This window comes from Lissotriton helveticus, chromosome 4_1 (genome assembly GCF_964261635.1).
Source record: "Lissotriton helveticus chromosome 4_1, aLisHel1.1, whole genome shotgun sequence".
NCBI lineage: Eukaryota > Metazoa > Chordata > Amphibia > Caudata > Salamandridae > Lissotriton > Lissotriton helveticus.
The window spans coordinates 1,215,783,730-1,215,809,636 of NC_136063.1; the positions used below are offsets into that span (position 1 = coordinate 1,215,783,730).

At 50.1% G+C, this 25,907-nt stretch overlaps 1 protein-coding gene across 3 annotated transcripts in view; it reads right to left on the reverse strand.

Moving 5' to 3' along the window:
• The window catches only part of EXOC3 (exocyst complex component 3), a 175,298-nt gene that overhangs the window by 22,009 nt on the left and 127,382 nt on the right, over nucleotides 1–25,907 (reverse strand). For all 3 annotated transcript variants that reach the window (XM_078687789.1, XM_078687790.1, XM_078687791.1), the window contains one exon: nucleotides 19,251–19,412. In XM_078687789.1, the coding sequence (XP_078543915.1) occupies nucleotides 19,251–19,412 (162 nt within the window). The remainder of the gene's footprint in view (nucleotides 1–19,250; nucleotides 19,413–25,907) is intronic.

Below are 25,907 nucleotides of genomic sequence, written 5' to 3' on the forward strand. Positions count from 1 at the left end.
CTCGCATTTGCGAGAGTTTGAGGTATTGGCATTGTAAATGATAATTACTTTTATTGATGTGTTTTGAAAACCTGCAAGCGGTGCGTAAACACGGGCTTTGTACTTTGCAGGTTTTCTTAACACATAAATAAAAGCCATTGACATTTACAATGCCAATAATTCTAACTCTCCCAAATGCATTACCTATTGCATTGTAAATGCTTGTTTCTGTATGTCTATGGCACTGAGCAAAAGCCATCCGAGTGGAAATGTTGTTCAGCTCATTGTTCAGTGAATAACAATAGCTCATTATTAATGCCAGAACTGTAAGCAGCAGTAGTAACCTAGCAGAGCACAGGATCAAAAACATAGGAGCGTTCTTTCTATCCGAAGATGCAGGTATCTCCCGCGCTCGTAACCGTACCCCGCTGTGGGATCGCATGCGGGAGGATATGAAGGCATGGGGCCGCATGCCACTATCCATCTTTGGGAGGTCGGCCATCTTCAAAATGGTGGCGCTCCCACGACTGGTGTATCAACTACAGAATCATCCCTACCCCATTCCGCCTCGCTGGTTTCAACAGGTTAATTCGGCACTGGGCGGATTCCTGTGGGAGGGTGGGGCAGTCAGGGTTGCGCTATGGGCATGCTTTCAGTCCACGTATGTGGGGGGCCTCGCCACATCTGATTTACTCTCATACTATCAAGCTGCACACCTTCTGGTCCTCAATAACTGGTGGTATGGGGACAGGGGGGATCCAGCATATGCTGTAGAGCGCCATCTGATGGATTCGTCGTCCATTCATGTCCTTCTGTACTTGGCACCGCTTCGGCGGAATCTTCCATCCGCCACACAAGTACAAGTGGTCTTCTCCGTCTGGCGGCAGACGTTGCACCGGATGGGATGGTGGAGCGTCCTTTCTCGGGAGACCCCTCTATGGCACAATGGTCGCTTGCCCCAATTGCTGACCCTAAGGGGTTTTGGTGGGTGTGATGCCATAGGAATCTCCACCTTGGGGGATGTGATGTCAGGAGACACCTTGAAGTCGTTCCAAGATCTGCAGACTGACTTTGGGATGCATCGCTCCCAATACTTTCGCTTTCTCCAACACCGACATGCACTGACAGCATACCTGACGGACATGGACACCCTCCCAGACTTTAGCCCACTTGAAGCGCAGCTGTTTATGGGGGAGCTGCCTGATAAAAAACTGTCCCGGATATACCAGTCCCTGGTGCGGCATTGTTCCCCGGATCTGCAGAGGCTGCGGGAGGCGTGGGTGGGGATGTTGGGGAGTTAGAGGAGGAAGAATAGATGGAGGCACCTTGCGAGCCGCAGAGGAGCTGCTATTTCCACACGTCTGAGACTTGTACAATTCAAAAAAACCTTCAGCACACATATTTCACTAGGGAGCGCCTGTGGAGGGCGGATATGATAGGGTCCGCTGAGTGCCTGCGATGTGGCTCTGAGGTAGGCACACTCTTACATACAACATGGGATTGTCCGGGGCTGCATAGGTTCTGGACCGGGGTCTTTCGATGTTTATCAGAAGTATTGGCTTGGGAACTGTCCAGGGAACCGAAATTGGCGTTGTTGCATGTTATGGAGGGGATTGGAGGCAATCGATATAAACGTCACTTGTTATTGCTGGGTTTGACCATGGCCAAACGGGACATAGCAAGAGCTTGGAAGGCACCTCTGGCCCCGCCTCTGACCACCTGGAAGAACGGCATGGACTTCTGTATGGGGCTGGAGCAGCCTGTCTTTCTAGCCAGGGGGTGCCCCCGTAAGCACTTTCGGATTTGGAAAAGGTGGGCGGACTACAGGGGGCTGGACCTTGACCCCCCTCCGGAAAACGACACCACTCTGACATTTTAATCACTAAGGAGGGTTGGAGCACGCTGGAAGTGCTCTGACGGTTTTGGCATATGATCATTGTTTCCCTTATTGGTCTCAGTAGACTGGGACATGGTAGCAGCGCAACCGGGGGGGTGGTGGTGGGGTGGTGTCTGACACTACTGTGCTTGCTTCATTGATGTGTGCAACAGAACCCGGCGACCGCGGCTTTGCATTGATATTTGTGCAGACTAATAAAAAGTGTTGTGAAAAAAAAACATAGGAGCGTTGTTCCTTTGGCCTTTGTAAATTTGCTCATAAAGTCAACAGGGATTTACTAATTGACATAACAAGCGCTCAGCAGGTGCCAGCAATTTTTTTTTGTTTTACAGCAGGAGACAAGATGCTGTAGTTCCCCCACACCCTGTCCAGCCTTAAAGTACAGAAATATGTAGTCGGACTGCTGTCATATGCGCCACTTTCAGCTCGTTATGCTTTTTTTTAATCCTCCTGCAGGCCTTAAAAACACAACTACAAGTCCCAGAATGAAAATTTATATTAGGAAAAAAAATTACTGGATGTGTCACCCAGCGTTTTTCTGACATTTTTCGTTTCCCTCGCATGACTCTGCGTTAAGTATTACTTAGTGTCACTCAGAAACATTTGAATGTCACGCATATTCACACCGACAACATCGAAATATCACCGTATGTTATAATATACGAAGTGGCTGCTATATAGAACAGCCGCTCTCTTGAATAAAATGAATCCCCGGATTTTGGATGGCTGTTTTAGGTGCTCAATGGAGGGCGGAGGTAATTGGACACATCATCTGGAGTTGTCCTAAAATAAAACACTATTGAGTCGAGATACAGGAATACTGTCTACACACATAATAGAAAGATTTTGAACTATATGTACAGACAGCAGTTTTGGGTTATCCATCTGAAGCGAATATAAAATCATTGCAAAAGAAACAATTATTTTGAATCACCTTGTTAGCAAGGTTGATAATTCTCCAAAACTGGCGGTCGGAAGTAACATCTAGCTTTCAACAATGGTGGGTTGTTAAAAATTAAGAGACCAGAATGTAGGTTTGCACTAAGGTCTGGTACACATAATACATTCCGGGGATTGTGGGGGAATCTGGAATAGACTTGGTAAAGGAGGAGTTTTTTCGTTTATATTAAGGGTAAAAGTGCAATATATGAATACGCTGCTGTGAAAACTGGGGCAAAGTGCAATATTGGTTTTCCATTATTTTATCTGTTTTCGTTAATCATACTTTTGCTGAACGGGGAATATTTTTAGTGCACATACTAAGACGTATTTTTCATTTGTATGCTGAATCGAAGATCTGTATGAACTCTCCATTACATACAAATTTAACAAGCATGGAAAATGCAATAGGTCTCGCCTTTTATTAAGTTAAAGCCATTTGCTTTGCTATGCAATACCATTAGCAAAGCAAATGGCTGCAACTTAATAAAAAGCCGAGACCTATTGCATTTTCAAAGCTTGTTTTATTTTGAGACTGATGCACTATCCGACCATGGTAATCTTTACTCTGTGTAAGCTGTATGTTCTATGCTCTTAACCTTATACTGATGTTACGACATGTTATTCATCATGTTACTCACGTGCCTAAGTGGTCTATTTGTTTCTTCCTAAAAACCAATCAACATATTTTGAAAATAATAGAACGGTTTTGTTACAAATTGTTCAGTGGGAAAGAAGTGATTACAGATTTATTACATTTTGTGTTATACGGTGACACATGATAATTCAACCAATTAAGTGGCGGTTCCGAGCACCGGAAACCAATGGCTCAAATTAAGCACTGGCCGTATTGTTTATAAGAGTGCTTCTGCATGGTCTATAAATCTTTAAAAAGTGCCTCTCTGAACCTGCCCAGGCAGGAGTGCTTGGCGGTGAATGGTAAAGGAACAAATAAAATTAAGAAAGAACCAGAGAAGGAATGAAGAGGGAACCAGCAGCAATTATTGAGCCGGATCGGAGATCCGTCTGGCCGAAGTTTAAGATGCTGAATTGCTTCGGAGTAATTCTCCAACACGGGGCACAATTCAGCAGCGCAAGCTATTTATTGTCTATTCCGATTGGGCCCAGAGCAAAGGTACCATCACGCTGCTTTTATCCAAGTATCATCCTGGCTGGGAGCCGTCCATAGCCTTTCACCCAGATACCAATGTGTGGAAAGGAAGGCACACAGCTTGTTATCACTTCGCAAGTACTTAAGAGAAAGTATGAGTTGTGCAACTCCTATATACTGCAGGAGATATTAATCCTCTCTGCTACTTGAGGAGTTAAACCCGCGACTAAACTAAACACAGATCTCTCCAGTCAGTGCTTCAACCACCAGAGTTACCTTACCATTATTATTATTCCCTGAGTCTTACTAAGCACACAAAGCTCCTCCTGCAGGTGCGTTAACTCTAGAAGTTATTCGAAAACGCAGCCTTTGCAACCAATCAAGTCAGAACAAACGTATAGTCCCTTTTTCCAAATGTATGCAACGCATGGGGCGTGGCTACGCGGGCGAAGATGGTGGACGCAGCTTGTTAGAGCTCCCACCGGCCCGTTCTTTATCCGATTAATTATCCTGGCTTCCGGACCCGTTTAGTCACCCACACCACCGGTGAGAGTTGCGGAGGGCAGTAGGTGTCATCCGGTGTGCCCCTCGGTGCTCCCGGATCGTTGGCAGAGCCGAAAGCAGCGGCAGCAGTCTACGGCCTTGTCCCCGAGGGAAAGCCGGGACCTCGAGTTTGGCGCTCCCCGGCCGGGGGGTCTTCGCGCCGGCCAGCTGACACCCGCTTCCTCGGGGCTGGCGGGGCTCTCCTAACTGGCGGAACGAGGAGCTGCTGGACGGACCCTCCAGCTGTGGTGGGTGCTTCGTTCTGGCGTCAGGAGGCAGCTGGAGAGCGACGCGGCCTACATCGGGGCCGAGAGACCGGGGCCTCGATTTTCGGGGTCTCCAACAACGACAGCAGAGGCAGTGCGGAGGCGGCGAGGCCGGCTGGAGCAGCAGCAGGGGCGATCCTGAGAAGACCGGTGGGGGTGCCTGGCTGGACAATATCCTGGTTGGGCCTGAGAGCCGCCGGTGAGTGCCCGAGACAGCTGGTCGACAGAGCGGGGGGGCTCCCCGACTGACTACAGGTGGTGGTTTGCGGTGTGGACGGGAGTGGCCTCACGGGACCCCCCGCTGGTGTCTGGAGTACCGGTGGGGTAAGGCGGAGCAGAGACTGGGCCCGGCCGGTGCACTGCAGTGCATACGTTCTCTCCAGACGATCTAGTGGAGCGCGGGTGACGATAAGAAGAAAGCCCCCTCCTCCCCCCTGGCCCTTTATTCCCCCCCTGGTGGCGGACAGTGCTTGAGGACTTGTGGGCCAGGTGTCCATCCTGCGGTGAGTGCGTGCCTGTGGTCCGGGGTGCTGAGGTGGGCCCAGAGGCTGGTCGCAACTGCTCGGACATTTGTCGGACCTTGGGGTGCTGTGGCCAGGACCAGAGGAGGGGGCGGCAGCGGATCCGCTAAGCAAGGGACCCTGGATAAATTTACCGGAACGAGTGGGGCATCGGGTGCCTCGGGCGGGGGCCATGGCTCGGGCCCTGACAACGCGGCTCTGATGGCGGCAATCACCCAGTCCAGAGACATGCTGGACGCCAAGATCGGGGCGGTTGGCGCGGATGTGACCCTCCTGCGTCAGGATTTGAAGAACGCCGTGGTGCGCATTACTGAAGCCGAATCCCGAATATCGGAGGTGGAAGACGACGTCGTGACCCTGAAGCGGAAAATGGCGGCGATGGAAAACGTTCAGCGCGGCCTTGCGCTCCGCGTGGAGGACGTGGAAGGGCGGGCGCGCAGAAACAACCTGCGTTTGGTGGGCTTCCCGGAAGGCTGCGAGAAGGGCAACATGGAGCAATTCTTGTCCCAATGGCTGGAGTCCTGGCTTCCCCCTGAGGTGCTGTCACGATGCTTCGTGATTGAGCGGGCACATAGGGCCCTGACGCAGAAACCGCCGGCGGGGGAGCGGCCCAGACCAGTGATCGCAAGGATCCTAAACTTCCACGACAGGGACACTATCCTACGGGAAGCACGGTCCAAAGACTCGCTTTTATTTGAAAATCAGAAGATAATGATCTTCCCGGATTATACCAGGATTGTGCAACAACAGCGCCACTCGTTTATCGCAGCCAAGGCAAAGCTGTGAGGCCTGAAGATCCAGTACTCTCTTCTTTATCCGGCCCGCCTGCGGGTAATATTCCAGTCACGGACTCACTTCTTTGACACTCCAGAGGATGTCTTTAAGTGGACGGATGAGACAGTAAGGGTCCGGCCGCACGACCAGCCGGGACTGAACCCGGGCCACTCGAGGGGCCCGTCGCCGGAGCGTGAGGATCCCGTCGTCAAAGGCAGAAGACATAGACGGTCAAGGTCACGTAAATGCTCCCCTTCACGGGGTGGGAGGCGGGAAGGCGCGCCTGCAGACTCAGACCACTCTGGCAAGGACGGTGGTACCTCAGGGGACTGACTCAACGTGTGCCGATTACAAACTCCCGCTGGGAGTAGGGCTTTCCTAGGTCTGTTTGGACAGCTGCTTGCTGCCAGAACTGTGTCATTGCTGTTTGCTAGATATCCTAACAGTTGTGTGGCGGTGTGGGGGGTAGGGGGGGTTCGGTTAGCCCTTATATAGGGGCTTTGCCTCCTACTTAAGTGGGAGATGTTGGGGAGGGGAGTCGATTAGTTGGGTGGGTAGTTGGGACAGTTGGGGAAGGGACTTATGGGGATCCATTGGAGTGGGTGGCCGCTGACCCCCCGTTGGGGGTTGGGGCGCGCCTGCGCCGCGACAGGTACTTCAATGTTGTGGAGGTATGGGGGAGGGGGGTGGTTGGGATGCGGGATGTTGAGTTGGGGTTGGGTCTGGGGGCTGGGGGATGCACAATGTTTGGGTCCACAGGGGTAACTTGTTCACGCACGATGGTTCGCCAGGTTCGATTCTTGTCATTTGAGCAGGTGTGCTCTCCTATGACCGGGCGGCAGCGCCCAGATGCTTTTCATGGCGGCTAGAGGTCGTACTTTGGAGCCCTCTAGGGCTGCGTTGAAAGTTGTAAGTTGGAATGTGAGGGGCATGCTTGACAAAATCAAGCGTGGGGCTGTGCTACGTCAGGGGAAGCGGGAAAAAGCAGACGTCCTTTTACTACAGGAAACCGATCTGCTAGGTACGAAGACGCTGAGTCTGCAACGTTATGGGTATCACCAGGTGTTTCACGCAGGGTTTGTCCGGGGGTCCCGGGGGGTGGCGATCTTGGTCCATCGTAGGGTTGCTTATACCCATTCCTCGCAATGGATTGACGCCCAAGGGAGGTATGTCATCATTAAGGGAATGATCGGTGAGGAACAAGTGGTGTTTGGTAGTGTGTATGCTCCCCCCCCATTGCAATGGTCTCTAGTGGAGAAGCTGTTTATGGTCTGGGCTGAGGTGCCGGATGTATTGTCGGTGATTGGCGGAGACTGGAATGATGTAATGGATGGCTCTGTGGATCGCTTTAGGCCTGATGGCGGACCGCTGGCGGCTGCACCTACGAAACTGAGTGATATGGTCGGTGGTATGGGATGGATGGATGCCTGGCGCTGCCAACACCCGCACAGTAGAGAATTCACATACGTGTCGGCTGTACATCGCTCATTCTCGCGGCTAGATTATCTGTTTGTCCCGCGCGCCGTCATGTGAAGGGTGGCATCGACCGCTATTTTGCCCAGGGGGCTTTCGGACCACTCCCCGATTACGGTTGACATCCTTCTAGACAGGCGGCGCCAGCCGTTTCGATGGCGCCTATCCACCTGGCATTTACAACGGGAGGATTATCAATCCCACATGCGTGAAGCTATAGCTCACTACTGGGAGGAGAATGAGGGTCCCGACATGGATCCTATGACCCTGTGGGAAGCTATGAAGCCAACGCTCAGAGGTGTGGACATAGCCTGGTGCGCGAGGGCCCGTAAAACTCGGAAGGAAGACTTGGAGAAGGCGGAGGATCGCGTCCGCACTCTCGAGGCGCGGTCTACGGAGACGGGGGCGGAGGAGGATACGCGACGGCTCCTGCAGGCGCAGAATGATGCTGCCTCTATGTTACTTGAGGAGTCGCGCAATATATGGCTAGCCACGCAGAGTAGAATATACCAGTGGGGGGATAAATCCAGCTCTATGCTGTACAGGCTATGCCAGGGGGCGCTCCAGGCGCACACAATGCCTGCACTGATGGATGACGCTGGGACCCCTATCACCGACCCTGGGGCCGTGGCTGCCAGTTTTGCGCGTTACTATGAGGCGCAGTACGCCCCCAGGGATTCCCTGCTGGCGGCGGAGGTAGACAAATTTCTGGCGGATCTCTCGCTGCGGGGGGTCTCCGATGAGGAGCGGGTGGACCTGGAGCTCCCTCTGTCCGCGGAAGAACTGGATAGGGCATTGGGCGAGCTGAATGCCGGAAAGGCCCCTGGGCCGAACGGTTTCCCGTGCGAGTTTGTAAGGAAATACCACCCCCAGTTAGGGCCCCGCTTCAAGAAGGCGTTGGACGCAGCAAGGGAGCGAGGTCGGATGCCGCAGGACTGGAGACATGCAGAGATAGTGGTGTTTTGTAAGCCGGGGAGGCCGCCGGATAGACACGACTCTTATCGCCCTATCTCTCTTCTGAATATAGAGGCGAAGATCCTGGCGAAGGCACTGGCCAATCGTCTCCTGCCTCTCATTACCACTCTGGTTCACCCAGACCAGGCTGGTTTCATGCCCCACAGGGCCACTAGGCACAACATTAGGCGGGCCCAAGTTGCTCTGGAAATGATGAACGCCACTGGCTCCCAGGGGGCGCTCCTCTTAGCCGACATAGATAGGGCCTTTGATTCCCTGAGCTGGTCGTACCTGCAAGCGCTCCTGCCTCGCTTAAATCTTGGCCCTCGCTTCCTTTCGTATGTGCGACTACTATATACGGATCTGACGGCGTCTGTGCGGGTGGCAGGTGCAATTTCCGACGCATTCGCCATCGGAAGGGGCACCCGGCAGGGCTGCCCGCTCTCGCCGTACTTATTTGCTCTCGCAATGGAACCCCTTGCGGCTTGGGTGAGAATCGATGCGCAAATGAGAGGCTTCGAGTGGGAAGCGGGACCGTCGGACCGCATCGCGTTATACGCGGATGATGTCCTGTTTTTTCTTACGGACCTCGACAGATCGGGCCCCAGGGTCCTGGAGATCATGAGAGTGTTTGGCGAGGTGTCAGGGCTCCATCTCAATGTGAGGAAGTCTGTTCTATGGACCCTGGGCGGAGGGATGGCTCCCGGTGCCTGGGCCTCGGCTCTCCAGATAGCGACGGGAGGCCTTAAATACCTAGGGGTGTTCCTGACCGACATCCCTGGGGTATCATGGGAGCGTAATGTTGTTCCGGTCTGGGACCGAGTCCGATCGGATATGAAGACGTGGTCCCGTATGCCCTTGAATCTCTATGGCCGCTCGGCCATCTTTAAGATGGTCGCCCTCCCACGCTTACTTTATCAACTACAGAACCACCCATATCCTGTTTCGCCACAGTGGTTCCGCCAGGTCAATTCGGCCCTGGGCCGCTTCCTCTGGGCTGGAGGTGCGGTGCGCGTGGCCCTGCGCACCTGCTTCTTGTCCACGTACTGCGGTGGCCTGGCGTCGTCGGACATTCTATCCTACTATCAGGCATCCCATCTCCTGATACTTAATGAATGGTGGTATGGGGATCGAGGCGACCCGACATACGCCTTGGAGAGGTACTTAATCGAACCCGACACCCTACACACGCTCCTCTACTCAGCCGGGAAAAGGAAGAAGCTTCCGGTAGTTACGCAGACTGTCTTTCAGGTCTGGCGTCGAGCGCTTGGTCGTATGGGGTGGTGGAATAAGCTGACGGGGGAGACCCCGCTGTGGCAGAATGGCCGCCTGCCGGCCTTGTCGACCCTATCAGGGTTTCGAGGTTGGGACCTGATAGGCATCTCGGCGTTGGGACACGTTATGAAGGGCACGACCCTGAAGTCCTTCCAGGAACTGAGAGATGAATTTGAAATGCCGAGCACCCAGTTCTTCCGATATCTGCAGTTCCGTCATGCTATCTCCCCCGCGTTGGAGGGGTTGGACTCCCTCCCGGAATTTAGTCCTATAGAAGCTAAACTGTTCATGGGTGAATTGACGGAGAAGAAGATTTCGAGCATATACCAGTCCCTTGTCACGCACTGTGCGTCCTCCTTAGATGGCCTGCGGTCTAAATGGGAGAGTGATGTTGGTGAGATTGATGAGGACGGGTGGAGGGAGGCTCTTGCGGCCCCGAGGGAGGCGGCTGTCGCCGTGCGGCTGCGTTTTATCCAATTTAAATACTTACACAGAGCGTATTACACGAGAGAGAGGCTGTGGCGGGCTGGATTGATTGCCTCCCCTGACTGTTTGAGATGTGGAAGGGAGATGGGCACGTTTCTGCACACAGTATGGTCCTGTGGGGTTCTTGCCCGCTATTGGAAGCGTGTTTGGGACTGCTTGGATGAGGTTCTGGGCTGGCAGCTCCCGCGCACGGCGCAGCTGGGCCTTCTACATGTCTTGGAGCAGGTGGGCGGCAACGTCTATAAGCGGCACCTCTTGCTTTTGGGCCTTACAGTTGCTAAGCGGGATGTGGCCCGCGCCTGGAAGGATCCGGGGGCGCCCCCGATTGGAGTCTGGAAACGGGGCTTGGACTATTGTATGGGACTGGAACGTCTTTGAGGCCCGGGGCTGCCCCAGAAAACATTATAAAATATGGAAGAGGTGGGCAGAATATAGGGGACTGTGGCTGGAGCCGCCACTGCAGCAGGACTCATTAGTAGACCAACAGCCATGTGTACCGGGGCGGGAGTGAGAGTGAACACATGCTTCTGTACAGCTCATGTTTTCTTCGTTACTGGTGACCATCGTGAACGGGACAGGGGTGGGAACCGGGTGGGGGATTGTTAGGGTGTTGGAGGGAGGGATCCGGGAGGTTAAAAGCCATACATCCTATGTAGGTTAACTGCAGATTGCGGCTATTATGATTCTTGGTTCTGTGCTTACAGCCTCTCCAGTGTCTGGAGCGCTGTGAATGTTTTCGCAATCCATATTTGAAAATGTCAATAAAATCTGGTTTTGAAAAAAAAAAAAATGTATGCAACGCATGGTAGCAGAGCAGTCATCCAAGATTGGGCATGTGCTCCACCACCATGTCTGCCTTGGGGCCACTGGTGGTTTGTCTGTCAACATACAATAAATAGGGTGGTTGTTTCATCGGAGCTGAAGCTGGGGAACCCCTGTTTTTTGGAAAATTCTCAGTTTCTACTCTCCTCCAAACCAGTATCTTAATTTACCTGACACACTAATTTTAAATCTAAATAATGAGACTTTGTGGTTTAGAATAAATGTATTTCAGATATAGCCATCTCCCTTACATGCAGAATATATTGAATCTCCCTCAGAGCGCTGCTGTTCCCCAATATACGTTTTTCCTTGCACTTCGTACATTGATACAATTGTAAAAACAGGACTACAAGTATCAGAATTCAAAGCAAAAGTCTGGGTAGATGAGTTACTTATGCATGAAACTAAGAAACCTTAGAGTTCTGGGTTCACCTGGTCCCTGCTATCTAGCTGAAATACCCATTACTACAATTTATTGCCTGGGACCTTGCACGTTCCAAGTGAAATGCAAACATTCACCCTTGGTTATTGCTGGCAATGTGAGTGATCACAGGCATTTGCCATTTGTATCAATGTATGAATGCTTACACTGCAGCAGATGAGTTTGAGGGGCACACAGTTGACCGGAATTACAGCATTATTGTGCTGTATTGTGGACTTTATCCCGTGTATCAGAGATTTAAAAATATAACACAAAATGTATGCCTGTATTTCCAGAATTTATAGGTTTGCTGTTGGGCTCTCAAATCCCAGCTTCAGGCTGCTACCTGAATAAAAAGACATGCTAACTGAGAACGTAACTTCTGAAAGACTGTTTTTCAGCAACGTTTCTGAACGCCCCACCCCCAAGGATTCTGCATGTTTTACTGTACTCTTTCCAAGTGCTAGAACTAACAAATGGACCAGTATCTAGCGTGTGCACGTGGTGAGGCACCAGACTTACATCCTATATGGGGACGCAGACTTCTTTTCCATCCCCAGGCTTCGACCCAGCAAAAGAAACAAGCATTTGCAATGCAATAGGTCTCGCATTCATTACGTTTGAGCTATTAGCATTGCAAAATATTGCAACACCAATTGCAACAAAAGTTTATAAATTGAGGGCCAAAAAAATGTATATTTATTTTTTTAGCTATGGTGGCATGCTGAGCTTTAGATGAATATGTTTAAAAGTAAAGTGCGCCATACTGCGATTGCTACAATAGTTCATTGTGGATGCGTTAACAATTGATGTGTACACTGATGGCTGGTGGTGTGTGTGCCTGTAGAAATTGTGCACTGGTGGCTGGTGGTGTGTGTGCCTGTAGAAATTGTGCACTGCCTGCTGGTGGTGTGTGTGCCTGTTGGAAGCGTGCACCGACGGCTGTTGGTGTGCGTGTCTGGTGAAAGCGTGCACTGACGGCTGGTGGTGTGTGTGTGCCTGGTGAAAGCGTGCACTGACGGCTGGTGGTGTGTGCCTGGTGAAAGCGTGCACTGACGGCTGGTGGTGTGTGTGCCTGGTGAAAGCGTGCACTGACGGCTGGTGGTGTGTGTGTGTGCCTGGTGAAAGCATGCACTGACGTCTGGTGGTGTGCCTGGTGAAAGCGTGCACCGAAGTCTGGTGGTGTGCCTAGTGAAAGCGTGCACTGACGTCTGGTGGTGTGCCTGGTGAAAGCCTGCACTGACAGCTGGTAGTGTTTGTGCCCGTTGAAAAGCGTGTGTGTGTGGGGTTGTGTATGTGGTTGTGTGTGTAGTTGTGTGTGTGGTTGTGTGTGTGGTTGTGTGTGTGGTTGCGAGTGTGGTTGTGTGTGTGGTTGTGTGTGTGGTTGTGTGTGTGGTTGTGTGTGGTTGTGTGTGTGTGGTTGTGTGTGTGCGGTTGTGTGTGTGCGGTTGTGTGTGTGGTTGTGTGTGGTTGTGTGTGGTTGTGTGTGGTTGTGTGTGTGTGGTTGTATGTGTGGTTGTGTGTGTGGTTGTGTGTGTGGTTGTGTGTGTGGTTGTGTGTGTGGTTGTGTGTATGGTTGTGTGTGTGTGTGGTTGTGTGTGTGGTTGTGGTAGTGTGTGTGTGGTTGTGGTAGTGTGTGTGGTTGTGGTTGTAGTTGTGTGTGTGGTTGTAGTTGCGTGTGTGGTTGTATGTGTGGTTGTGTGTGTTGTGTTCGCGGTTGTGTGTGTGGTTGTGGTGTTGTGTGTGGTTGTGTGTGGGTGTGTGTGTGGTTGTGTGTGTGGTTGTGGTGTTGTGTGTGGTTGTATGTGGTTGTGTGTGTGGGTGTGTGTGTGTGGTTGTGTGTGTGGTTATGGTTGTGTGTGTGTGGTTATGGTTGTGTGTGGTTGTGTGTGTGCGGTTGGTTGTGTGTGTTGTGGTTGTGTGTGTGTGGTTGTGGTTGTGTGTTTGTGGTTCTGTGTTTATTCATTTTATGCGTTTTTATATAGCGCAGACTTTACCTGAAGGTGTCAGAGCGCTTCACAATAGGAACAGTAATGATACATGAGAGCAAATTACAAAAGCAAACGTTAAGTGTGGTTGTGTGTGTGGTTGTGTGTGTGTGGTTGTAGCTGTGTGTGTGGTTGTGTGTGTGGTTGTGTGTGTTGTGTTCGCGGTTGTGTGTGTGTAGTTGTGTGTGTAGTTGTGTGTGTGGTTATGTGTGTGGTTATGTGTGTGGTTGTGTGTGTGGTTGTGTGTGTGGTTGTGTGTGTGGTTGCATGTGTGGTTGTGTGTGTGGTTGTGTGTGTGGTTGTGTGTGGTTGTGTGTGGTTGTGTGTGTGGTTGTGTGTGTGGTTGTGTGTGTGTGTGAGGCAGCCAGCCACCCTGCACCAGCTGCTGAAGGCAGCTAGTCACTCTGCTTCACTGCAATGGCACGATGAGATACCATTTGCTGAAGGCAGCCAGTCACCCTGCCTCGCTGCACTGGCATGATGAGATGCTAGCTGGTGAAGGCAGCCAGTCACCTTGCTTCTCTGCACTGGAATGATGTAGGTTCACAAATGATATCACTTTATTCCTCCCTGGTGTCCCCTCAAGTCTTTCTTCCATCCCCATCCTCACCATGAGAGACTGAAAGACTGAGATGAAATGAGCGACTGGTTGAGAAAAGGACAGCCTCTGCTGAAAGGAGGGACAGAATGACGAGGGGAGAGATAGCCCATGTAGTACAGGATGGCAGTATCACTAGAAGACAGTGGCAGGAGGAGTCCACTAAGAAGCCGAGAGCTTCTGATGAAAGGAGGAACGGAGTGACTCGGAGAGGGAAACACAGTCCATGGGGAGGGCAATTAGGAGAGACTGAAGGGGTGAAGTGAAAGGAGGAGACTGGTAAGAAGCAGAGACTCTAGTGAAGGAAGGGGCAGGGTGACTAGGAGAGCGCAGAGACCGCCTAGAGTGGTGGTGGGAAGTGCCACAAGGATAGACTGAAAGGCTGAGATGAAATAAGTGACCAGGTTAGAAACAGAGAGCCTCTGGTGAAAGGAGGGGCAGGGTTACAAGGAGACGGGAGACAGCTGCGAATAACCAGTGGGCAGCATCCCCAAAAGCATGTCCCAGCTTCTGTTCCACAGATCATAGATCTATTGCATTGACATTGTGAACCCCCCACTTTAGCAGCTAGAGCGGGGTGGGGCTCTATATGTACCTCTTCTGTCTGCAACTTGGCAGATAAACGGACAACATTAACACAATAAAGAAAAAAGATGGGATAGTAGTAGAAAAGGGGAAAAAGGATGGATGGATGAGCTGGTGAAAGAATGGGTTGATAAAAGGATATATGGATGAGTGGGTGCATAAAATCATGGACACATTTGTGAGAGGATGGGTGTATGAGTGGGTGAAAAGATGGATAGATGGATGAATGGGTGAAAGGATGAACACTGAGTGGGTGAAAGATGAACGGGTGGCTAGAAGGATGCATGTGTGGGTGGGTGAAAGATGGATGGTTGGGTGGATAGAATAATGAATGAGTGAGAGGATGGTTGAATAAGTGGGTGAAAGGAAGGATAAATGGATGAGAGGATGGTTAGATGAGTGGGTAAGAGGATGGGTAGATGTGTGGGTGAGAGATGCTTTGCCCTGGATGACCTGAGAGCGATGTTGGCTCGTCGCAGGAAAGTGATATTCTGTAATCAGACATTCCAGCGATAAGGAAGCCCGACTCTCCTATGACAACTCGCTGAGAGATGCGTTTCACACATTTTCTATTAAAACAGTAAAAACGCAGATGAACAGAAATGGTGACATGAATAATTTGCTTTCAGTTTGACTGCGAATTGGTATGAAGGCAGGAGGCAATGAATGCGCGGGTTCCGCATCAGTGCTAAAACTCTGGCCCGGCTTCTGGTGGGGAAGGCAGGAAAGTGGCACGTGCTGTTTGGGCACTGCTTGGGGGTGGGGCAGATCAGAAAATCCTTTTTTAAAGACGCTGCTCCAGATAGTACAGCGCAGCGCGGGGTTGTCAGATGTAAGTAAAAAAACGCAGAGGAAAGGAAATGGTGACAGGAATTATTTGCTTTCAGTTTGAATTTGACTTGGTATGAAGGCAGGAGGCAATGAATGCTCGGGTTCTGCATCAGTGCTAAAACTCTGGCCTGGCTTCTGGTGGGGAAGGCAGGAAAGTGGCATGCGCTGCGTAGGCACTGCTCTGGGGTGGGCGGAGGGTGGAGGGGCAGATCAGAAAATCCTATTTTAAAGCCGCTGCTCCAGATAGTACAGCGCAGCGCGGGGTTGTCAGCTGTAAGTAAAACTAGAGAGGTTAATCTGCCTCATAGCTCTCACGTTCTGTTTATCTCCTTGAAAGCAGATTTATGAGGGTAGTTAAAATCAGTAAGTAACACGGCACACTGTCGGTAGCAGATGTACGTAGAGGCAGTTCAGTCTCTGGCTGGTGCATACAGATGCTCTGACACAGGCATGTGATATGCAGCTTACCCCTCCTTGCAGAGGATGTGGCCTGGTTGCTAAATTGTTAGCTGCAAAACCAGGACACCTATGTAACGATCCTGGCTTCCACGTGTTAAACATAACTGTATGATCTTGGGACAATAACTTCATAGCAGTGCTTTTGGATGCAAAATGGAGAATGAATGAGAAAGAAAACGAAAAAAAAAGTCCATAATAAAAGGGAGAAAGCAGGACCCTCAACAGAGGGATAAAGGGGCAGGGACTGTCTGGAAGTCTGTTAAAGAGGCATGAAGTTTACTCTAGACTATGCAGCCTTGGTATTCTGGGCACAGGTGCCGGTTGTGGACTTCTGATCAAAAGCTTTTGGCACCAGCACTGATTGCAAATTGCTTCTCTGTCAAGCCCTTGCAACAGTATAAAGCAGGATGTGTGTCGCGGGAAAGGGCAACATAGGAGCATGCTAAAAAAAGCGCGCATGAGCCCCCGACAGAGCCTCAATACCCTCTCCTTTCACGCCACTCCACTGGTGCAGGGTACCCAATTAAATGCCTTATTTTGTATTTTTTTTGCTCTTTCCTGTTTGAGAATTGTGATGAGAGCCTGTGCATCTGTGTATACGGCTTTAGAGATGCCCAGCTTCGACAGGGAGCAATGTCCTAAGCCCATTCCACCTCCTTTCACGCCATTGCGCCGCCCACAAAGTGTCTACAGAAGTTCAAACTTCGGCTAGCTTAGAGAAGAGCCTGATCTGAGGTTGTGAGATGCTGCTGTTGCATCCATGTCCCGTCCTTGGCATTACGTACAGGTAGCATAACACAAGGTATTGATTACACTGGACGCGCCTTCTGCTTCAGTAGACAGTGCTGCACGGTGATCGCTCAAAGCAATATAACCACAGCCTACATTTTTGGAGAAAATATCCATAAGTCAGTACAATCCTCTTGAGCCAGTGACAGAAATAAACAAGCACGAGAACATCAAAGAGGTCGAAAGGGGAGAAAGGAGGGGTGAGTGCACGCCGAGTTGACAAGGACTGGGCGAGAAGGGAGGGGGGAATGCCAGCAGGGAAAGTGATGGGGGGGGGGGGGAGGGGAGAATATAAGTAGTGCGCATACTTCGTAATTATACACGTGGCCACTTGATGGCAGTCTTACTCCACACCACTGCTAATTGGAGCGAATCAGCCACATCACTCAGGCTATTGACTCCCTTGATGCTGGTTAAAGGAGTTTGCGTGAGCATGGTAAAAATACTAAGCTGAGGGAAGACAAAACCAGCCTTCACCTGGGCTCTAGTTAAAAGGAGCAGAGTGTCGAGGGTAGACTTAACATCCACTCATTCCAGAGGCTGCACCCCCAGGACAGCGCCGCTGCACTTTGGCATACTATGTCACTCACATTGTAGCACTATAAATAGCAGTAAAATAAGTAAAAAATGACGTCAGCTAAACACGCAATGCTTTAGCAAAAATCAATACAAAAAATGACATCAGCTAAACAGAGAATCGATTTAAGCGCAACGCTTCAACAAACAAGCGTTGTTCGCATTGAAGCGCCGCACTCTTCAAAACATATGGCAAATGGTGATCACTTTCGCGGCCGCTTTGATGTTCTCAGTGGCCGCGCGGCTCACTGAGAACATCAAAGCGGCCGCGAAAGTGATCACGTAGGCGGACAAATGGTGCGCGCGCCCGGCGCACATGCACTGTACCCGATACGCCTGCAGACTTTGGGAGCACTTTTGAAAGCCCCTTACTTAATATCTCGCCAAAGGAAAAACAGGAAAACAGTGAAAAAGAAGAAATCAAGGCCGAAACAAAACCTACAAGAGTGTGGGAAGGAAACAGGAAGTGTAGGGTGGCAGGAGAAAAAGGTCTCAAGAGTAAGCAGTAGTGTTCCTACGAAAAACTTTGGGCGCTTGAACTTATTTGTCTTTACAAGTTAAGAGAGAGACATTACAAAAACCAAAGGCAAATGAAGGTGGGTAGTGGATACATTTGACCACGAGTGTCTGAAAGGAAAGTTTGGACTGAGGCATCTGTGGAGTCTGTTACCTGTCGTCCTTTGCAGGGGCCGCTGCCTTGGTCGTCATCTCTGACTCCTGCTCTCCCAGCGGTGCCTGCGATGGGATTTGTGCGGAGGACGCCTGTTTTCGGGTTTCACACTTGCGTGGGATGCGTTGTTGGCGGTGTTCTGGGATGAACAGCTCTTCAGTGACGTGCCGCTCGAGGGGACTGCTGTGTCTGCGAGACTGCGACACCTACGAGTGTGTCTGCAGTGCTCCTCAGTCTTCTGTGCCAAATCCACCTACGACACCCAATATAAAAGTAGGCGTGGAAGAGACGCTTGCATCACCTGCTGAGCCGGTGTGCACCGCGCGTCTCCCTGACCGCCCGCCTTGACCTCCAAACAGAAATACCTGTTCAAGAAGATCCTTCACTACTATTACTGGAGGGGGAGGGGGAGGGGCCCTGTTAACCTATAAGGCAATAGCTGCTCCAACTGTGGCGATCTCTGTGGCGTGAGATCCAGGGTGTGCCAGGATGGCACCGAGTGGAGGACCAGGGCAACTACTTAGGAAATGACTACGTTCTCAAACTGACAGGGTCAGACTGGAAACAAACCTAGTCCAGGCAAGTTCTGTCTAGAACTTGCAAACGAGCCCTCACTGCACCATGCATCTCAGCAGGGCTGCAGGGGCGGCTTTTGGTGTGGACGACCTTGGCCCAAACCCAGGGTGCTTCGGTTCGGAGTGTTGCATTGAGCATGCTTGGCAAACAGCTTGCGCGGTCCGAAAGTGAAAGAGAACCGCGCTGCAGCCGATCTCTTGTCTTTATGGGGCCATGTGTTTAGAACACTTGGCCCCATAAAGATAAGAAACCTTTTGCGATAAAAGGAAAGCAGACGAGCCCGTCCAAGTGGGCCGTCTGAAAAAGCCAAAAGTACACGTCATAAAAAGCTCTTTTCCAATGGCTGGCCACCGTTTAGCATAAACGGTGACGCCAGCCAATGGAAAGAGGGGCGGGGCTTAAAGCCCTTTACAGAAGTTACTCTAAAGCAATAATCTCGCCGAGCGAGCTGCGCATGTGCGCAGCCACGCTAGCCGAGACCTAAAAAGGTACATCTATAGAACAAAAACTAAAGTATTCCCCTCTGTCTGCACTCGAACAAGGAAGGGGAGGGATTTTTAGTTAGAGTTAAACTAAATAGTTAAAGATGGAATAAAAGACAATACGGTGCCTTGTATCACAAATGCAAATTAAATAATTTATGATATATTTGTGTTTAGTCCAGCTGAACATTTTTCTCATCTCTTTAAATTATATTCAAATTAACTGCATACTTACAGATGCTAGCTTTTTGAACAGGAACCGGAACTGGTCTGCTTCTTTGATCATCCTTTCCGCACCTTCTTTTCTTTCCTCGCCGCTCCTAAAAGAGATCCGCTTCTGCATGATGGCCCTGATGTATTCCACTACCACCCTCCGATGGGCCTCAATAGTTACATTCTGTGCAGAGAAGGAAAAATATTTTATATCTTTATTTCCTCAATTCAGTGACGCATCTAATGTCAGGACATGGTATCAAAAAGCAGAATCCACAATGCATTTCAAGTTTAGGACTAGAGCTCTGCAACTGTGCTACTACACAAGGAAAACCTAGTAAGAAAACTTTGAACAGGGAAAACACAAGGTTGGTCGAGAAAGGATGGGGCTTACCAGTTTAAGAAATGTCTCCTTGAACAAGGAGCATATACCAATTTTCGATTACTTTAAACAGATGTGAAAGCTGGCAATCTAACATTACGTGGCATACAAGAAGCAGATTAACAAGAAGGTAGGTGGACATGCACCTAGCTGCGGCTGATATATCATGAAGTAGCTGGGGTGGAGGGAACATAACTCTGCTCTAAGGCAGGAGAAGTGAAGTTGGGCAGACAGCTAGATGTGTGGTGCCACCATATTGAGGAAGCCCAGAATACTGAACTGTAGATAAGTGAGATCAATTTAGTAAACGTTAAGACTATTGTGAAACATGTTTGCAGATGGTTACTTCCCGCTCTTCGAAACACAGAGAAAACAATGAGCTTCATTATGCGACTAGAGCATAAAGGGATTTTGGTGTTTGGCTCGATGGAGCATGTCCTTCAAGAGATCAAGCACAGACACATTGTGAACTATCATGGTTTGGTCACATTCACCCGTGATTTGTTGATTTTTTTAATCTAGCTTGCCCATAATTTAGTGACTGGCGAGAATGCTTTTAGAAATGGGTTTTGTATTGTGCAAGCACCTTGTTGATTAGACAAGCAATGTTCAATGATGGTTTGGTCCTGTCTTAACTGAGTGGAGTCAGTCCGACAGGGATGAAACTAGGGAATCTATATGTTATGAGTCACCTTGACTGGGATATAATCTATATAGTTGGGGCAGTAGTTTTCCCGATAATATGCTTCATAGCACGTCAAATATGGGATGAGACACCAGTGTTACATAGCACACTGGTTTAGTTACTAAGCATAGTGACGGTGTATATCTAGAATTGTCTGGTCTGATTGGCTACTAAGAATCTTTTTATGACAGTATTTTGCTATATTTAATTTAATGATAGTAAGTAGTTTAAACACACAGCGTCCTGAGCTCCTCAGAAGCGGTCGCTCCTCACGCTGCTCCCTGCCTTGGATCTGGTATAGTAGCGCTATAGTGCCAGACTGCTCTTTACCTCTGAAATTGCTCTTTACCTCTGAAATCAGTTGCGCTTTGCTCGCATTGCTCCTGCATTTATTTGTGCCTGAATGTAATTGTATCGTAGCGCTATACTGCTGAGCTGCGCATTAATTGATACTCGATTGTGCATTGCTGCCTTTACCTGCTTGATTAATCTGTGCCTGATTGTGCCGGTGACGCTTCCCTTTTCATAGCGATTGTTCCCAGTCTCGTCCTGTTTGGCCTTTGGCTTGCTGCCATTTTGTTGTTTGTTGTTGTGCCTCCCAGCCCGGCCCTCCACCCCGCTCCCGCCTCCCAGCTGACCCTCCCTCCCACAGAAAGGTTAGGCTCTACCCTCCAGAGCAGCGCTGTGACTGTCCTGAGCTCCTCAGAAGCGGTCGCTCCTCACGCTGCTCCCTGCCCTGGATCTGGTATCGTAGCGCTATAGTGCCAGACTGCTCTTTACCTCTGAAATTGCTCTTTACCTCTGAAATCAGTTGCGCTTTGCTCGCATTGCTCCTGCATTTATTTGTGCCTGAATGTAATTGTATCGTAGCGCTATACTGCTGAGCTGCGCATTAATTGATACTCGATTGTGCATTGCTGCCTTTACCTGCTTGATTAATCTGTGCCTGATTGTGCCGGTGACGCTTCCCTTTTCATAGCGATTGTTCCCAGTCTCGTTCTGTTTGGCCTTTGGCTTGCTGCCATTTTGTTGTTTGTTGTTGTGCCTCCCAGCCCGGCCCTCCACCCCGCTCCCGCCTCCCAGCTGCCCCTCCCTCGCTCCGCCCCCCCCCACTATCCACTTATGTCAGATGCACTTGCGCGCAGCGTTCACGCGCAGCGGACGCGCCCTATGCGCGCCGATGGCGCGCCAAAGGTAAGCCCATCTACACCCGTCCGCGCCTGGACCGCGCCAGACCCCCTGGAACCCGCAAAATCCACTCCTCCCGCATAACGTACAACGCCGCAACCCTTTCAGCACTTAACCCCGGCCGACTCCCAACTTGCTACCAAGCCGCCCCAGGACTCACCCATGGACCCTTCACCTGCCACTCCTGCAAGTTCGACTGCATCGGGACCCGCACCAAATCCACACACTCCAAACAGAGCTCCGACACTAACCACCTGAAGTGCATCCTGCTCAACACCCGCTCGGTCCACAGACACGCCACTGAACTTTGGAACCTACTCGACACCACTTCGCCGGACGTCGCCTTTCTTACAGAAACCTGGATGAACGCCTCATCAGCACCCGACATCACCATAGCCATCCCGGACGGCTACAAGATCATCCGGAAGGACCGCATCAACCAAACAGGAGGAGGCATCGCCATCGTCCATAAGAACACCATCCGCATCACAACCAGTTCCGACGATAACCTCGCAGCCACCGAACACCTTCACTTCCAGATCCACACCGACCCCAAGACCACACTCAGAGGCACCCTCATCTACAGGCCACGAGGACCCTGCACACAATTCAGCGAAGACATCACAGAATTCATCAGCCCACACGCCCTCCCCTCCGTGGACTACATTCTACTGGGAGACCTCAACTTCCACCTGGAAAAGAACAACGACAGCAACACCACCACCCTTCTGGACAACCTCGCCAATCTCGGACTCAAACAACTTGTTGACACCCCCACCCACTATGCCGGACACACGCTCGACCTAATCTTCACCTCCAGCAAGCACATCTCCTTCAATCACACCACAGCTCTCCATTGGACGGACCACAGCTGCGATCACTTCAACTACAAAAAACTACGACCCACAACCACCCACAACCAATTCCCCGCAGAAACTGGAACAAAATTACCACCGACCAGCTCTTCACAACGCTCCACCAAAATCCTCCTGCCAAATCATCGGACCCAAACCAAGCAGCCACCAACCTCACACAATGGATCACCCACAGCGCGGACGAATTAGCACCCTTGAAAAACCATCAAATGAAGCAAGGCAGCAAAAAAGCCCCCTGGTTCAATGATGACCTTAAGCAATCCAAGAAGATCTGTCGCACCCTCGAAAAAGCCTGGCGTAAAAACCCTACCACTGACAACCTGGCCTCCTTCAAGAACGCTACCCGCAAACACCACCAACTGATCCGATCCACCAAGAAATCAGCATTCAAGGATCGACTCGACAACAACGCCCCCAACAGCAAGGAACTATTCAAAATCGTCAAAGAGTTTACCAACCCCACCGCCGGCACCAACGACATCACTCCCTCCCAAGACCTCTGCGACTCTCTAGCCTCGTTCTTCCACAACAAAATCGCTGACATACATAACAGCTTTGGAGACCAGTCCACCCCACCCACCTACGAACTAATACCCCCCTCCAACAACCTTTACGCCTGGAACTCAATCACCACTGAAGACACCATCCGCCTGATGAACACCATCCACTCAGGATCGCCAACCGACCCATGTCCCCACCACATTTTCAACAAAGCAAACTCCATTATCGCACCCCATCTCCGAGAAGTCATCAACTGCTCCCTCAACTCCGCTACCTTCCCGGAAAGCTGGAAACATGCCGAACTCAGCGCCCTCCTGAAGAAACCCACAGCTGACCCCACTGAACTTAAGAACTACCGCCCCATTTCGCTCCTCCCATTCCCTGCCAAAGTCATTGAAAAAGCCGTACACAGTCAGCTCGCCGCCTTCCTCGAATCCAACAAATCCCTCGACCCTTCACAGTCTGGCTTCCGAGCCAAACACAGCACAGAGACGCCCTCATCGCAGCAACAGACGACATTCGAACTCTACTGGACAACGGAGAAACAGCTGCCCTCATCCTACTTGACCTCTCCGCAGCCTTCGACACAGTCTGTCATAGCACCCTTATACAACGCCTCAGCAACATCGGAATACAAGGAAAAGCACTGGACTGGATCATCTCGTTCCTCGCCGGAAGAACCCAGAGTGTCCGCCTCCCCCCTTTCAGATCAGAGGCCACAGAAGTCATCTGCGGCGTACCACAAGGATCATCTCTCAGTCCCACCCTCTTCAACGAATACATGAGTCCCCTCGCATCCATCGCGCGCCAACACAACCTCAACATCATCTCCTACGCAGACGACACCCAGCTGATCCTCTCCCTCACCAAAGACCCAAACACCGCCAAAACCAACCTACACGAAGGGATGAAAGAAGTAGCCGAGTGGATGAAGAACAGCCGTTTAAAACTGAACTCGGACAAAACGGAAGTCCTCATCTTAGGATCATCCCCCTCTGCCTGGGACGACTCATGGTGGCCACCGGCCCTGGGACCCGCACCCACACCAACGGATCACGCACGTAACCTGGGCTTCATCCTGGACTCCTCCCTCTCGATGACCAGACAAGTCAACGCCTTATCATCATCATGCTTCAACATCCTACGCATGCTCAAAAAAATCTTCTGTTGGATCCCCACCGAAACAAGAAAGACGGTCACCCATGCACTGGTCACAAGCCGACTGGACTACGGAAACACCCTTTATGCCGGAACCACAGCCAAACTACAGAAAAAACTCCAACGCATCCAAAACGCCTCAGCCAGACTCATCCTAGACGTCCCCCGCCAAGCTCACATTTCCGGTCACCTGAAATACCTCCACTGGCTCCCCGTCAACAAGAGAATAACGTTCCGTCTCCTCACCCACGCACACAAAGCCCTCTACAACCTAGGACCTGAATACCTCAACACGCGCCTGTCCTTTTACACCCCCACCCGCCAACTTCGATCGTCCAATCAAGCCCTCGCCGCAATTCCACGCATCCAAAGATCCATAATGGGGGGAAGATCCTTCTCCTACTTAGCGGCCAAGACCTGGAATACTCTCCCCCCCCCCCACCTCCGCCTTACACAGAACCACCTCTCCTTCAGAAAACAACTAAAAACTTGGATATTCGATAAGTAAAGTACCCCCCCTCCCTCAAGCGCCTTGAGACCCTCTGGGTGAGTAGTGCGCTATACAAATTTTAAACTTCAACTTGAACTTGATATAGCAGAAAGATTTCGACTGGCACGGAGTTCATATACTCTTTCAGTTTCTCAGTACAGTGATAGGGATTGAACTGATCTATGATTATAACAACAGCCGGGGTGGGAAGCAAATGAAAAATTCAATGGAGAGGTATGATGTGATGCTGTTTGATTACAATCTCCTTAAGTTAATGTTAGCATACATATTGCTAAAGCTATGTTCTGTTTTGATTTTATGATAAGTATGTATATAAACCACACACTTGCCACCTCATGTGATACATAATGAAACGCTACTGGTGTGCATTTGATGGCACCACCTTTATAGTGTACTGACAGCAAGGTGAAATGGTAATCAACGTATCTTGCAAAAACCCTAAGGGAGGTGGTCAAACTGTGCTTCAACCCTACCAAAGCAAAATTAAATTGTCGGGTCCCAACATTTTTTTAACTAGTAGCGAAAAGACTGAAGAGCACGTTGACCCCGGATTAATAAAAAAGCCAGACTGAATTTCATCGATACGGTGCCCTGAAGCCATGAACCTTTAATTACAATGATGGCCATAAACTGACATTAAGTACATTTTAAAATTTATAAAGTTGTATAAAATGAATTTTAAGCTAATTTTTAGCAATGTTCTAATTGCTTTGTAAAGGTTTTAATTAACCATGTACAAATAAAATTATTTACCATTTACCTAACGCATTAACTAGGATCGCTTTTGATTGAGATGTGGTTGTAGTCATCAAACTGTTCCCACTTTATCACAATGTGGAGATCTGAATAACAACTACCCCTTCCTCTCCCGTTTTCAGCAGATGACTTGGCCTCTGAATCAAAGCAAAATAACTTTCAGTACAAAATTACCTGAATCAGTTCACTGTCCTAAAGAGGTCAGCATCATAAACCCAAATGCCATAATCCCCTCCTCCTATTTGGCAGTTGTTTCAGTTCCTGTGTTAATTGATGCAGATACCTTTACATTATCTCCAGACAAGAAGGAAATAAGCCGAGGCGTGATAATTCTCAAAGTTCCAGAATCAGTGTGAGCTCAAAATACAATTTACATAGTTTAGAGGCAAACAATGGCAGTGAAATAGGCTGGGTTTTTGTAGCCCTCATCTTAGAATTGAAATGCTTAACATTTGCAATTGAAGACCCAGGGAAAGCTCTGAAGAAAGGTCCCCCTGTAAGATGGCTATTCCTGTGAGAAGAGGGTTTCCCTAGTGAGAGGGCCTCTTGTGACAAACAATAGAATGCCTTAACGGTGCCCTTACTTCCAATTATTATAATTGAGAAGTGATCACAGTTCTTAT